The 16986-nt window shown below is 30.2% G+C and overlaps 1 protein-coding gene across 1 annotated transcript; it reads right to left on the bottom strand.

Moving 5' to 3' along the window:
- Positions 1 to 854: 854 nt before the first annotated feature.
- On the bottom strand, positions 855 to 16551 carry LOC107434280 (MLO-like protein 12). Its single transcript, XM_025067417.3, has 14 exons — positions 16435 to 16551; positions 16290 to 16347; positions 15366 to 15592; positions 15007 to 15123; positions 13571 to 13631; positions 12986 to 13074; positions 11995 to 12069; positions 5832 to 5920; positions 5665 to 5714; positions 5520 to 5560; positions 5205 to 5378; positions 4906 to 4941; positions 4703 to 4831; positions 855 to 1448 (listed from the first exon to the last, which is right to left on the bottom strand). Exons 1-14 carry the CDS (start codon positions 16549 to 16551, stop codon positions 936 to 938), a joined length of 1776 nt encoding a protein of 591 aa, XP_024923185.3. The 3' UTR covers positions 855 to 935.
- Positions 16552 to 16986: the final 435 nt, after the last annotated feature.

The following is a 16986-nucleotide window of genomic DNA, read 5'->3' as shown; positions in this document are numbered from 1 at the left end:
GTTGAAAGCTCTATTTGGGGTTTTTATTTACTTCATTAATTTGTAGTTCTGTACCAACTCTCTGGGGTCAAATTTCTTGTTTGTTATGCCAAGGATCGAGGACCAATCAACAACCAAAATGGATTAGCATATTATGTGGTTGGTCTATCGTTTTCTGTACGGTTACAAGAAATAGTCGCTTCAATTAATTAAAATTCATATATAATCTCGTGCGGATTTATTCCATGGATCCAACACCCCCTCTGTTTTCTACTACTACTACTAATAATAATAATTTAATTTATTTATTTATGTTTTATTTTATGGAATAGTGGTAATGGCTTATTCATTTTTTAATTTCCTCAAATTTATGATTATTTTTTTCCGCTTATGAATAATGTTTACATCATCTTTTAATTTTTAATTTTTATTTTACTTTCTAGTCATGAAATTGGGAGATTTGTACTCTTCGAACTCTTAGATAGCTTCTTCTTTTTTTTTTTTTCTTCTTTTTTTTTAACACATGTCAAATTGAAAAAAGACATATATATATATATAGGTCAAATTCAGGATCTAACAATGAATAGTGATTGTTATTTTGAATTTTGTAGTTGTCCTTTTTGATTATGAATATTAATAGAATGCATTACTGAGATGACAAAGAATAATTGTATGCATTTCATCATGTCTTTACGTTTTTATACTAGCATATAATATGAAAGAAAGAAACCTTTTGATCAATTAATTAAATTGCCACTTAGGCCGTCCAACAGGAGAAAATATTGGTAAAGCTATAGGCTGTACCCACACCGCCCCATCTAGTGCATGTGACTTTCAAGAAAATGCTCTGTATATACCACTCAAATGCACAAATATATCCTTCAGTTTGATTTGATTAATAAAGTCATATTTATCATTATAAGAGAGAAGGAAATTACAAGATATACATATATATCTTACAAATCAACGTTGGTCAATATAGTCGATGCATCTTCTTCAATAATTGAATTAACTTCTCCAATTTCCTTACCATTTCCCAACTTTTTCCAGCTGCTACCGAAAGAGATCTCACCATCATAGGCAACAGTTCCGATCTTGCGATTCCCTTCCACCATTTTCACTTCTTGATTATTTGATAAACTGACTCTATCTGGGTGGTTTTGATCTTTAATGGGATTTTTTGGGACTTCCTGATCTTCTACTATTTCAGGGCTAGTGGTACTAGTACTGTCATCACTGGTGCGAGTAATTGTTGGAGTTTTAGGAAGGTGTTCGTACTCTACAATGTTTTTAGTTTGTTGGTCTGAATCAATTGCAAAGTCTCTGATGTCAGACAGTGATGAATTAGAAGAGCGCCGTGTTGAAGTAGATCTATTCCTTGATAGACTTCGTCTAGCATTCCTGTGCCAGTTGTTTAGGCCTTTAACTACAGTCTCTGTAAATACTGCTTGCTTCATGCCAGAACCCATCTGTGATAAAACATGACCGACCTCATCATTTCAAAAAGAAACATTTGAGAGTGGTTGATTTGGAATTATGTATATGATCAATAATTTAATTTTTCAACTTATATATCGACCTAAGTAATGGTTGTTTACTGGTTATTTTACATATCAATGTTTGAGGATACAGTGAGGGTTGATGTCATTTAGCTCCTTTAGAATCTCATTTAAATTCACTGGACTGGTCTAGTTTCAAAAATATTATAATCTCTCCTATTTGTTTTTTGTTCTTGGTTTTTTATTCTATTTTATCCTTCTTTTTTTTTTTTTTTTTTTTTTGGTGTCACATTACTTAATTTTATGAACTATCTAAACCTTCTTTTATTTTGGTGTCTCGAACAACTTGTAGACATAGACATGGATGCTAGGATATCTTTTCATCACTCACAACTCTACAAAAAGAAGTATATAATTAACATTTTCATAGCGTATTTCCAAAAAAAAAAAATATATATATATATATATATATATATTTCCATAGCGGAAAGGGTCTATTTGAAATTAAAGGGGTGGGCTCACGAGAATGATCTCTACCACTTACAAGCATTGCTATCAAAAGCTTTAATTGACTTTTTTGCCATTTCTTTTTCTTTTTTCTTTTTTTTTTCTTTTTGTTTTTCTTTTTCCTCCGGGTCTGAAAAACCAATTATATCTTTGTTTTTTTATTTTATGCTAAAAAGTAAAAACCATTTAATACCTACTTTTTTTTTTTTTTTTTTGCTTCCAACCTTTTATACTTTTTTTTTTCTTTTTACCATTTATGCCCTTTTTACCATTTAAGCATTTGATAGCCTTCCTCGGATGCTCATTTTATCAACGGGTCTACAGGGTTCATACTTAGCATAAGTAGGGGCAAAGCTAGAAATTCTAGAGAGTGAAGCCAAATGTAAAGATAAACAATTTTTTCTATACAATTAATAAAAAGTAATTACCAAGAAATATAACGACAGCAAAAGTAAATTTATAATGCAAAGTTTTAATGATCTGAAAAATATTTTTTATGAATTTAGTTAACAAAATCAAATAACTTCTTTCGAAAAAGGTGTTTAAACAAAGAAATAATAGGAAAAAAGGAAGTGCATCTATTTTTGTTCAATATGTATTTTATTATCAATATCTAACATTTTGATTTTCAAAATACACGTATATAATCAAAATTATAATAACAATTTTTTTTTATAGGAAGAGTTATAATGCAATTTAAGTATGAAATAAAAAATTATTTAAGATTAAAAAAGGGATACAATTAGCTAAACTAAATAACTTCAAAAATTTAATGGAGGATACTTTTTTTTTTTTAAATAACAAATGGGTGTAAATTCTTTGTTATGGTTTTTGACAAAGAATAATCTATCTTCATTTTTGGAAGATTACTAAAGGATATTGCAAAAAAAGCCAAAAAAAAAATATTGTAGAAGAAGAGTTTATTTTTTACATAACGGAATGGAAGAAAATGGTTTTTTTTTTTTTTTTTTTTTTTTTTTTTAAAAAGGTGAGAAAGACTTTGGTTAAGAGAAGATAATTGCTTAGTAGATACTGGAAAGAAAAGATAATTACTTAACAAATGCTAATTATATTTATTTCAATAATTTAGAGTTACATAAATATTTACTAAGCTTATTGACCAAATAATATAATAAGTAATAATATAATAAGTAACGTGATAATATTTAATTAATTTTTTTTTAAATTTATTTATCCATATTTAAGTTTTATGAATATTACAACCAACAATATATGAATATTTTAATACCTATAATATTATTGTATTTATTTTCGAACTTAGGTGTTCTATTCCTTCTTCCATGTCCCCAACTCTACCCCAGTACTTAATTGATAACACCTCATATAAAATTTTATTTTTCTATGTAGTTAAGTTAAACTGTAATTTCTACTAAAAAAAAAAAAAAAAAAAAAAGAAATGCTGTTGTGTTACTTGTTGCGGTTTCTACTTCTCTACTTCTACTTCTCCTTCCTCCATATCGTGTGTAAACATTTTTGTTATTTGGTGCCCTAGCATTAGTTCTTCAAGAGATATCCACCAAAAAATAAAAAAATAAAAAATAAATAAAAGGAGAGAAAAAAAGAGAAAAGAGAGAGAGAGAGAGAGAGAGAGAGAGAAACACAGTAAGAAAACAAGAAAAATTAAAATCTGGTGTTTCTTAAATTTTTTTTTTTTTGGGTTAAATAAGAAAAGAAAAATAAATTTAGTTAGTGCACTTGTATTGTAGTGGAACCTTTTAGCTGTTCAATTTCCATCTTCCATTTGTTTGCTTTCTTCTCATTCTATTTTGCCTATCTTTTCTCGTTTGGCTTATCAAACTTTTCATTCCTTCAAGAACCCAGTATTTAATTCCTTTTCAATTGTCCAATGAAACTCTTATTTGGGATCCAATTTTTTTTGCCATTTCTAGTGTCGTCTATGTGTCTATTAGTGTGGAGGTTTCTCAGTCTTAAACATACATAAGATTTCCATCGATACACCCTTTAGCATGAGTAGTTGATTGAGACCGGGAGAAATAAACAAAAAGAAAAACAAAAGAAATAGAGGGAAAAGACATAGAAACAAAAATGAAACTGAAGAAGACTTAACTAAGAAAGAGAGTAAAAAATTTTAAATGAGGGGTTAGTGGTAGGATAGAGTTGGAGACAAAGAAGAGGGGACAAAATATCCAACCCTTTATTTTCCTTCATTGTAGGCGAGAACTGAAGGAAAAAATTACAGTAATTTAATCAAATTACGTTCTTAATCTTTGCTAAATTAGTTTATATTTAATAACATTTAATGTTTCAAAGATTCACTTATCAATTTGAATTTACTTATAAATTTTAAAGTTATATTAAAATATTATCTAATTAAATATTGACATATATATGGTAAATATATTGGTAAAATATACGGTGTTTTTGAAGCATTAATTTTTTTTAATGGTATTTTGAAAATTATGAAAATTAGTACGAGCAACTTCCCCAATTGCCTACGCACTAAATCTGCCCATCAGCACAAGCATTTTATGGATTCAAAAGCATCCGAAGAACTTGGATAAATCCACTTGTTAGAATTTTATGGGTTGAATTGGTCTTGAGGACTCCAATTAGATTGATTTAAATCTTTAGACCAACCCAATGAAAGCCAGCACTATTGATTCCAAGCCTAGCTTCAGCCTAACTACTTACATTTGAAATTGTAATTCTTCAATTGAGGACATATGGTTAAATACCTGCGTAACAAGTGCATAAAGCGGTAAGGTGACATAACCACAGAGGAACTGCACAACGACTCCCATTGTAATTGTAATGGCAATGTCCTCTTTTGTACGGTGGAAGCAAGATCTTTGGCCATACTCAAACTGTTTTCAAATGGGGATCAGTTTTTATAAGATGTTATAAAAATTTATTGAGCTTACCAACTTAAGATACCTACCCATGTCCATGTGAAGAATGCAAGTTGAAAGGAGTTCTGCAATCAAACAAAATACCCAAATTATTAGATTTATTTTTGACAACATGAAAATCTAGATAAATGCAAAAGTATCCATGATGAATTAACTGGAACTGATATACTGGAACCATCTTCTAGCTTGCGTTACGTTGGAAGATATGCTGACCAAACAAGTGCTATTTGTGACACGTAGTCAAGTACTTAAAGAAGCCACATCAGCATATCTCTAAGTAAAAACTAAGATATAGTTTCCAAAAAATCAAATTTATGAGTTTAACTACCTGGATTAGGACGAATTGGAGGAGATTAAGAAGCCAATTAGGCCGGCCAAACCAGAAAAGATCATCTTTGGGCTTCACTATAAAACTTCCTCTGATAACAGGATTGTCCTTGAAACTCTCTATACACATTTTGCTTATTATGACTTCCAGCTTAGCGCCCACAACAAGAACAATCTTCAATACAAAACAAATTAAGGCACTTAGACGAATCAAAGGTCTTAAATTATGTTCTTCAAGTAAACATGACTAGGAAAAAAAAAACAGAAAAAAAAAGAAAAAAAAGAAATTGTACATGTGGAGGAGTTATGGTCATACCACTAGAGGAATGAAAGGTAGCCAGTAGTAGTTATAAAACACTGCGCTTAAAGCAAGAATGAAAAAGTGTTAACCTTTCTAAAATAATTCAGTTTCCTACAAATTAGTTACTAAAAAACATAGATGCATGCCATATCTATCTCACCGTCTGCGCTCAAGAATATGAAAAGAACGGAGAAGATCCAGATCCAGAATCTGCAGGTAATGAGCAACAGAGTCGTTATATTGCAACTGAGAAAATTTACTTTTAATCCATCTTGCTTAATGAGTTTGTTTGATTAATTATATTAAAATTCAGGAAGTGGTAATTACCTAATTCCCATCACCTGCTCAAAATCATCGTCATAAGCTCTGGTAAGGAATTTCTGGAAGTTGAAGTTGCTGCCTTCTGCAACATTGGCCTGTAAAACCCCAAGCCATAAATATTCAGAGTTAGCTAATGCGACTGTTCTCAAGTCTACTTTCAAAATACAGAACTAAATTAAAATGGACTGTATTCGACTAAACTTAATAGACCAATTGAGTCCAAAAGTAGTCCTATTCAATCAAATAAATCTAATTCATGTGTTGATTATTTAGTCAACAATCAGTGTCCCTAACTACATAAGATGAATTGTAGTGAATTCAAAAGAAAAATAAATTGTGCAAATAAATTCAAAAGAAAAATAATATTGTGCAAATAAATCTAACTTATGACAAGCAATCAAAACGAATTTACAAGCAAAATTCAAATGAAACAATGATGAATAAATTGAAAAAAATCTAGAAAAATCTAGAAATTCTAAAACCTTGAATAATGATTTCTGTTGAGAGAATGTGTGTTTGTCTGAGTATCTGTGTGCAGAGAAAGAGTTGAAATCTAAAATATGGTTCCTTTATAACGTCTTTAATGATCTTTAATTCTAACGGCTAACGGAACTAGAACTTTTCCACATGTAAACCCAATGAAACTAGAATTTTTATCTCTAAAAATCCTAATCCAATAATATTTCTCCATTAAAGACCCAATTTGATTAGACTTTCATTTCAATTGGGACTTTTGTAAGAAATAATTCCTTTGGCCTAACACTTTATCTCTAATATATTCATCCTCCATCTCTGCCAAAAAAATATTTTTAAAAATTAGGATCAATATTTTGTCCCAAAAAGTTATTCCTAACTCAAGAAAAATAAGTTTTTAGACTCAACATCCTATAAGGTAAAAATGTTGTTATCGCATTTGAGAAGAATAGGTTCTAGGCCCAACATTTAGGCTTAACACTCCTCAAAATGTTGTTCTCAAAGTGTTGATCTCAAAATGTTGATCTTAATCTGTTGATTTCAAGAGCCAAAAATATTAAATTTAGGTTCAGCCTTCTACCATCATAAGACCAAAAATATTAATTGGGTCAAACAACTCATATCCCAACAAGAATTGTTCTTCTATATCTCCATCCATGAATTTTGACCATACAAATAAACTTTAGCAATCAATATAAAAGTTTAAGCCAAACATTCTTTGGCCCAACAAAAATCCTTATCCCAAGAAAAGTCGTTGTCCATAGAATCATTGTTCCCATAATGATTGTCCCTAGAATCCATTTTTTAAGCCTAAAACCCAAACTACTTGTTTCTTTCATTTGGGTGAAAATAGTGATATAAACATTGCCCCCTAATTTAAAGCTTTAACTTGAGTACTAAAGTTGAAATTTAAAATTGAATTTTAGCTTTTAAATCTAACTTATCTTCTATAGCCACTTCAAGATTGATTAAAGTTCCCATTCGACTGTTTAAAGCGCTCACCTTATAATTATATAATAGTGGCCTAAAAGCTAAGCTTAAAGAAGTCTTTTTTTCCTTTATTTTTATTTTTTTATGCTATTATTAGGCTTAATCATATTGAGGTTCAGCCTCACTTACTAATCATATTCCTTTTAATTCATCGGCCTAATAAATTCCCAACTTGAAGGATTCAACTTCTTCAAGAAATGACTATTGATAAGATTTGAATGTCTTGGGCCATTTATACTTAGCTTATATACTTGTGTAGCCGTTGGACGAGCCATCTTTTCACAAGTCTCTTCTACAAACATATGAAGTGTCTTTTGTATCTTTCAACCCTTATAGGACATGGAACTTAATATTTCTATAGAACTAAATTAGGCCAGTATCATTTTCATAATATCATGCCTCATTTGCATATCAATCACTAAGAAAGGCTTATTATCAGCTTGTATCACCTCAACTTCTTCTTCATTCCAAAACCACAAAGCTTGCTATAAAGTAGAAGGCACACATAAACTTCCATGAATCCAATCTTAACCTAACAAGGCATTGTAATTAGATTTGAAGTCAATCACAAAGAAAGCAATCATAATGTACTTGCAACCCATAGTAAGTTCAATAGGAAGAACTCATGCAGTCTTGGTCATCCCACCCACAAAATTACTCATAGTCACTTTAGTAGGAATAAGGTTTTGATAATCCTTTTTCAACTTTGAAAGCATGGATGTTGGTAAGATGTTCACCATAGTCCTATTATCGATCATCATTCTGCTCACTAGTTTACCATAAAAGTGTGCATTGATATAAAATGGCTTAATATGTTGAGCCATCTTCTCAATCGGTTTTTCAAATATTATATTTTTTAATTGTCCTCACCCTTCTTAACTCTATACAATTTCTTCTTTAACAATAACCTCAACATTCTAGCCCCCAATCTCAATTACATTCCCCACAATCACATTTGGTTGGTTGAGACATGCTTCAAAGAAGAATAGGAGAAATGGTGTTATATTACATTATTTTGATCTAGATATCCAAATTTAATTGTCAATTTTTTATCAGTTGAGGTGACAATTAAACTATCTTCATCCTTATCATCCCTTTCAATATGTTTATCAACTTGAACCATTTTTCCACTTGGTTTACTATTCTTAATTATCTTTTCTTTTCTTTAATACACCATTCCACTTTCCTTTTATTGGAAGATTCATCCTTGATCATTCTTTTATTTGTTTCTTTATCTCAATAGCTCCAAATTTTGGTTTGTCATGGATTTCATTATCTTTGTTCATTTAATTTTGAACGAAAGCTAAAATTTCCTTTCCTTCCTCCTCTTACTTTCTTTTCCTCAGCCAACCTCTTAGTTTCAACAATCTGTCTTTGCAATCTTCTCTTTTGTGTTCATGTAAGAGGCTGATAAGCCTTATCTTGATCTGATAACATCCACTCACTTCAGTTACTAGTGGCTTGGGACTTCTTTGTTTTTCATTATTTTGATAAACTATCCTCATTTGTCCATCTCCTGAAACAATCACTCAAATGTTGGAATTGACATTATTATTTTGATATTGCTTCATTGGCCATGTATTTCCAACTTTTGGACCAACAAAGCCTTTGAAATACTGATCTTGGATTATGTGGCCCATAATTTTCTAATGGAGACTTCAAAATAACTAAGTTTTTCCTCTTTGTCTCTTTAAGATGAACTTTTTTTTCTCAACATTGATCTCATGCTTGAACCTTGCACATAAAGGCTTAGAATGAGACTTAACCTTTTTCGATGAACTTCATTTAATTTCCCTAGGCCTATATTTATAACATTTTTCCAATTAATGTTCGGCCTAAGTCTACCTTGACCAAAGGTTGGGTAGATTTCGATATATCCACCATGGTCATATTCACACCAACTATTAGGAATGGATCATCGTCTATCATCTCCTTACCTTTCTTAGAAAACTCAAATGTTTTTTTCTTAATCAAGTCTTATATGGCATTGCAAAATATCTCATAATTAGTAGTTAAATGAGTCTATTAATTATGCCACTTACAATATAGTTTATTCCGTAACTCCTCAGCTAGAGATATAATATGGTTCTTTGGTAATTCAATCACCTTATCTACTAGTAGATGATCAAAGATTTGATTAACCTTAGATATGTCAAAAGAATAACTCCTCTCCAACCCAAACCTTTTCTTATGCACATCATAAGTCACCTTTATCCACCAATAGATGATCAAAGATTTGATTAACCTAAGAGATGTCAAAAGAATAACTCCTCTCCAGCCTAAACCTTTTCTTATGCACATCATAAGTCACTAAAGGAATATTTAATCGAGTTGCTTAATGGCCACTAATTCGGTTGCATTGACTTCAACTACATCTTCATTTTGGTCCTCCATGTTAACTAAATGAGGTACAACATAGAATCCTTGTTGTAAGAACTTTTCAATGATTTCTTCCTTTGACACTCCTTTCTTAGGATCTCCTCATATCTAATAGTTCGACAAACCATCTCAAATAAATCCCTAAACTTCATGCCTTCAATTTTTTTCTTATTTTTCTAGTTTTGACCACCTTGAGCTATCTTTACAATTTCATATTAAAGGATATAAAGATGACATATATTCCTCGCTCTCATAAATTGACCATAAAATTTTCAATTGATTTATCCTCCCTTTACTATAAACAAAAGAAATCAGCCATATAGACCTCTGGTTCAATCCTATAAAATTGCTCATAGAACTTTTGTTCTATCTTTTCCAAATTTTACAATGAGCTAGGTTAAAGATTAATACACTAAGAGAAAGTTGAGTTAGTCAGAGGGTTGGAAAAAGCTTGAGCCTGAAAGCATCATTAGTCCTAAGCTCACAACATTGATTTGTAAATTTGCCTATATGCTCAATAGTAGATTGATTCTCCCCATTTGAGAACAAGGTGAAGTCATGACAATTATATCCTCTTGAAAACTCCAAACAATCTAGATCGTCCATATATGGCTTCATATATGATGGTCAGCGTATCCATCTGAATGCTAAAACGATTGTATCTTGAACTATATTCTAAATGGCATTGTGACCTAAGCCTTGGCCATTATGGCCAATCCTAGGTGGAACTTTTGGTGCCTCTTGGTCATTGTGTCCAATCCTCCAATTTTGGCAATGTTGTTCAACTTGATGTCATTGACATTGAAAATGTGAAATAGTGTAAACTTCTCTAGCCTCTTGTTGCTTAATGGTCAAATATTCAACTGACCTAGCAGCCTTTAGTAAACTTGAAGCTTATCTAACTCTTGTTGAAAGACTTGAGTCAATCCATTCAAAGACTCAACCATAGCAGACAAAATAATCTAAGAAATCTGACCTACCATCTAATCATGATTACCTCTAAGTTGACCAATCATTAATTGAGGGTTTGTCTCATAGCTAATGGGACAACTCATAAATCAACATATTAGGTCATTGGGGCCTCTCAATTTCTCTTTCATGTTCAACAAAAGAATCATGACCTCCATGTGTGGTCTTAGAAGTTTAATCAACACCACTATCAACATGCTTAGAAGATGCAATATCCATCATAGCTATAAATTTGAGTTTTAGCATTACCCCATCGAGTGTGGGTACTTGAGTGCTTGAATGATGATTTCTGTTATGTTGAAAGAGTGTGTGTTTGTCAAGGTATGTATGTGTATAGAGAAAGAGCGCTAAAATATAAAATCTGATTCCTTTATATAGCTTCTGATGATCTTTAGTTCCAATAGAACTAAAACTCTTCCATCTATAATCCCAATAAAATTGGGATTCTTATCTCCAAAAACCCTAAGTCAATAATATTTCTCCGTCAAAGACCTAATATAATTAGACTTTCACTTTAATTGGGACTCTTGTAGGAAATAATTCCTTTGGCCTAACAGTTTATCTATGATATATTCATCCTCTATCTTTGCTATAAAAATATTTTTAAAAACTAAGATCGACATTTTATCCGAAAATATTGTTCCCAACTCAAGAAAAATAAGCTTTTAGGCTCAACATCTTATAAGCTAAAAATGTTGTTCTTAAATTTGAGAAAAAATAGGTTCAAGGCCCAAAATTTAGGTCTAACACTTTTTCTTAAAATGGTGTTCTCAAAGTATTGATCTCAAAAGGTTAATCTCTAAATGCTGACCTCAAAAGGTTGATCTGAAGAGCCAAAAAATATTAATTTTAGGTTCAGCCTTCTTCCAAATATGGGTCTAACAACTCATATCCTAACAAAAATTGTTCTTTCATATCCCCACTTATGAATTTCAACCATACAATTAAACTTTGGCCATCAATTAAAATTTTGGCCAAACATCCCTTGACCAATAAAAATCCTTGTCCTAACAAAAGTTGTTGCCCTTAAAATCATTTTTCTCATAATTTTGTCCCTAGAATCAGTTTTTTAGATCTAGAACCCAAATCACTTGTTTCTCTCATTTGGCTTACAATAGTAGTATAAACAACATGCAAAACAACAACAAAAAAGAAAAAAAAGAGAGGAGAGGGGGGGGGGGGGGGGGGGGTGTGGGGGAGGTGGGGTGTGTGGGAAGGGAGTAGTTCCGATAGATGCTTTTGGGGTCAAGCCTTGCATCAAACGTGGTTCAATATATATATATATATATATATATATATGTATTTAAATGTTTCCTACCTGTCTCTTTATAGATATATATAGTGATCTTTTGCTTACCATAAGGAACCCGTTTCGAAGAGTGAGGTAATCTACTTTGGAGACTGATCCAGTGAATTGTCGGACCAAACAAACCTAAAATCATTGATGAGGCAATATGTTAGTTGATTCTGCCCTCCTAGACTTAATAGTAAATTTTCATCTATACAGCCAAGCGTGAATTTAGCCTCTAAATTTGCATGCAACTGGCGGATCTAGAAATTTAATTTAGAAGGCACAATTGTATAATCAAAGATATTTTAGAAAGCAATGGCAATATAAATTGTTCCATTAGCTTAATAATTATGTATGAAAAATTTTCATCTAAATGAATTTTAAATTTTCAATTATGATTTGTTTGCTATAATTTGAAGTTAAGCTAAAATGAATTTTTTTTTTTTTTGGCTCGCATGAGAACCTTTAACTTGTAAGCAAAGTTAGAGGGGAAAAAAAAAGATAATTGAATTAATAATATAGAGGTTTTAATCATATGGACGCCAATAATTACTATAAAAGATAGGAAAATTTAGAATTATTGATGATATAAAATGATATCAGTTATTTCTGATAGAAAATATAGCTTTGGGAAAAAAAATTAACAATTTTGAAAAATACTTTATAAATATAAAGAAAATATTACGTTTTTCTAAAAAAGAAAACAAAATGGTAACTATATTTTTTGATAGGGCAGTACCTATTATCTTCAAAAAAAGTTGATTTAAAATAATAAATACAGATTATATATTTTACAAAAGGGGGAAAAAAAAAATTTGAGGGCGGCACCGCGCCTCTGCGGCTTATACTGAATCTGCCATTCGATATGTACCTCTCTGCTATGAACAACTTTCATCAATTTTTACCTTATATTTTTTTTGCTTAAAAAAACAACCAAATAATTTTCCATATGGCTTGGCTACATGTGCATAGGGAGCCAACATGGCAAATAGTTTTTGCCACATAATAAGAGCCCCCCTAATTCTGAATGACCATTCCAAATTCTAATTATACTTACGGGCCAGAGCAAGAATGTGTGATTGCTCCAGAACTTCAAATGCCGTTGCCCAAATAGAGTTTGCTCGCTATATTGGAACCTCCTCGGATCTGTAATGCAAAAATATTTTGACCACAATATACACATAATAAGCACTTATGTAAACACAATTTTAATATGTTGTGAACATGTTTACATTTTATAATGGAAACCGTGCTGACATAGGAAGTGTTAAAGACATATGATTTAATTCTATTTCTATATATACATATGTAAAATTTTATTCTTTTTTAAATTTATCTTTCAAATTATGTATGACAAATGTTATAGATACCATTTTAATTAATAATTTTTTTTTTGGGGCAAAAACCTTATTGTTGATTGAAAATTGAAAACTTATTTGAAGAGAAAAACGATACTTAGTATTTGGTTGGGAACTTGTAAGAAGTCAACTTATTTGGTTGGGAACTTGTAAGAAGTCAACTTTGTGCACATATAATTAGTAGTCATACATAATTTTCTATTATAAAAGAACATAAAAACTAGAGAGGAATTGGAAAAAGAAAAAGACAAAAATTGCAATTTTATGGAATATATTTAACTTACCATTAGCAATTTGATATTCCAGGGTCTGCGTCTCTTCCTCCCAACTTTTCCATCTCCTTGTCTGTTTATGGTTAAATTTTAATTCAAAATCATTAGTCAATGATAAGCTTCATTTTGTCAGCATGCTTCACGCCACATGCCGACAAAACAAGTAGTGTCAGGCCTTCTTAATTGAAGGAAGAAAATAATTATTTAAGAAGTAGTGGAAGAGGAAGAATTAAAATTTTCCTTCCAAATCTTAAAAAATTAAAAAGGAATAATTCATCTAAAAGTCTCTGCACTTACATTAATTTCAATTTGCTTACATTAATTTAAATTTAAAAAGTATTACTTATTTTTCTTTAAATTTTAAATAGCCTTTGTCTTTTTAGTTATTTCATACACAACTTCAAAATAATTTTATTGATATCTTCTATAAATATATAATTTAATTTTTAAAATTTAAAAGATTAAATACCAATCTAAAAAGGCGTTGATGGAATATTTCGAATAAAAAATTGATGGATGAATGGGCTGGGCCATGACCTGTTTTGGGCTTGGACATCATTGTTGTTTTTCACGAGGGGCTTCAACATTAATTTGGTGGCAGTAAAATTAAATTACTTCCTAGGTTCTACTATGGTGAATATCCCACCAAAAAAAAAAAAAAGGAAAAAAAAAAGAAAAAGAAAAATCTTCTACGGTATTTTATTATTATTATTATTATATTTAGAATATATATTGAATTGGAAATTCATAGGCTTTAAATACGAGTCATATCAATTCTAGAAGGTTGTATTAGTTTATAAAGTATTTGTTAATGCTTTTGAAGGCTCAATAAGCACTTTCAAAAGAAAGGAAATAATAATAATAATAAAACTATAATCATTTTTTAAAAAAATTAAGAAGTGCTTTCTTTTTTCCTTTTTTGGGTAAAATAGACACTAAACGTGCTTCTAAAACAGCACTAAATCTTGATACTTCTCTTAATAAATGTTTTTGGATAAAAAAAAAAAATACATTCAATGCATTAATTAAAAAATATATATATATATAAAATAAAAAAAATCGAAGCCTACTTTCTATCATATATAGCTAAGCATGTTAAAAAATAAATGTTATGAAAAATAAATGCTTATAAAAATGCATTTTCTAACATTCCTTTGTCTTTTTTTTATTTTTTATTTTTATATTTTCATAAAACTTCTGTTTTAGTTTAAAACTTTTTCGCCTTTATTTTACAATAATTCAAGCTACAAGGACAGTTTCTGACTTCAAATACACACACACACACACACACACACACACATATATATATATATATAGAAGGGTCAGTGCGCAAAAATTTCAGATTACAACTTCGTACGATTTTCTTTTGTTTTTTTTCCTTTTTTTATAATTTTTTGTCCTCCAACCTGAATTATAATGCAATTACATTAATTTGTTTCGGTTATTACCTTGGCAATTCCTAGAAACATTGTAATGATGCAGTAGAGAACATGAAATACAGCCAACACAGAGATGAAGATATTTAGCTGCAACACTCCTTCCTTCGAAATCAGAGAAACCATCCCCTGAATATAATAGCATATAAAAAGAATGACGGTAAATAATTGCAAAAGATACCAACCATATAGACGGTTAATAATTGCCAGAGATACCAACCATATAGATATTTATATATAAGTAACATTTAAATAAAAAAAAAGTAATTAAATATGCAAAACCAAACTCCACCTTTTGGGTTCATAATTTCTTAACAAAAGTTGGTCGGCCACTCAAAATCTAACTAGTTGGCATTCCAACTTTTATATACCTTTGACTCACAGTAATTTTGAGTAGGATATTCCACAGAAAGGGAGGAATTAGACTCGGAGCGTGAAAGTTGAGTGGCCGATGATGAAACAGCTGGTTTTGCAGAGTAGTCCACAGGATCTTTGCATGGACGAAACGATTTTGCAACGCTTTGGCTGACACAGATGTTTGATATTGGTACTTCTGATATTGTTAGAAGCAATGATATCAAACCCATCTTCATCATTTCTATATTTAGTCAGAAAAGAAAACAACTTTTTCATCATTTAAGTGTATTGAAAACTAAAAAACAATGTTTATCAAAATAATAATAATAATAATCCTTATAAAAATTAAAACAAATATTATTAAAAAAACATTTACTATTTAGTATTTACTATTATTTATGTTAATTTATCAATTTATATTGGAAATTTAATTAAAATATTTAATTTTATTAATTTTATATTAACATTTTAAAAATAAATTTTTACGAGTAATAATTTAAATTGTTATAAAATTTATAAAATTTATTAGTAATTGTTTATCAACGATAATAAATAGAATTATTCTATTAAGATTGTAACATTCATTTAAAACAAAAAAAGATAGATATTATTAATATTAGATGGAATCATTTAAAATTAATTTTTAATATTTTTTATTTGTTTTTTATTTTTTACATGAATGCGAATTTTTAAGTTAAATATCTATTAACAAACATTTATACCATATGGATAATAATTCCTTTAAACTTCTACTTGTTATTTTTTTTTTTCTCTCAAATGATGTATCATATCACTAGTTGGACATAAATAGAATAGGTGATTTAAATTCATCTATGCTTGAAAGAGGAGAGAGGGAGAGACAAGAGAAAAACCAAAATCACTATTAACAAATTAGATAAACTAGAATGCTTCCTCATTGGGTTTTGTTTCCAATGTACCAGTTTTAGACTTTTCCAGAGCTTTATTGAGCGATTTTCTTTTCCCCCCGCTAAGAAACTGAAAGAAGAAAACACCAACTTAAGCAATTATACCAAGAGTAATCAACGGAAGTAAACACGCGCATATTGACGTATATACACACACCTTGGTTAGGCTGTGAAGACCTGCATCGATGGCAAAAGCCAGGATAAAGAAAAACAAACAAAATATAGAGACAGCCCATGTTGGAGTTTCTTCAAGGGAACCTGTTCCTTTGTCCATCTCTTTGTGGAAATTCTACGGATGTTCTTTCTCTATGATTTTTATTTATATATTTCTTCTCCACCAGCAATGCGGAGAGCGAATTTTGTCCTACACGTTACTTTCTTCCTTACAGGTAGGTTAATTGTACGGTTCCTTGTACTTTGATGATTTAGCAATACGTTATCCTTATTGTCAGCATATGTACATCCAAACAAACATGTACAAAAAAGAGAAAATATGTGTTGATTAGTTTAACTAGGATGGGGAATATAATATTTTTATAACCAAAATCAATGCCCCTTTTCTTTTTATTTTTTTATTTTTTTTCATTTTTCCTTGTTGGGAATGAAATTATAATAATGTACAACCGTCAAAGTTGACTAAGTCGGAGATATTTGACAATCATTATCATGTAATAGATTGATTTAATATAATTGCAATGAGGTGTACTTA

Source organism: Ziziphus jujuba, chromosome 4 (assembly GCF_031755915.1).
Source record: "Ziziphus jujuba cultivar Dongzao chromosome 4, ASM3175591v1".
NCBI classification, from domain to species: Eukaryota; Viridiplantae; Streptophyta; class Magnoliopsida; order Rosales; family Rhamnaceae; genus Ziziphus; species Ziziphus jujuba.
This window is presented reverse-complemented; position numbering and strand designations above follow the sequence as displayed.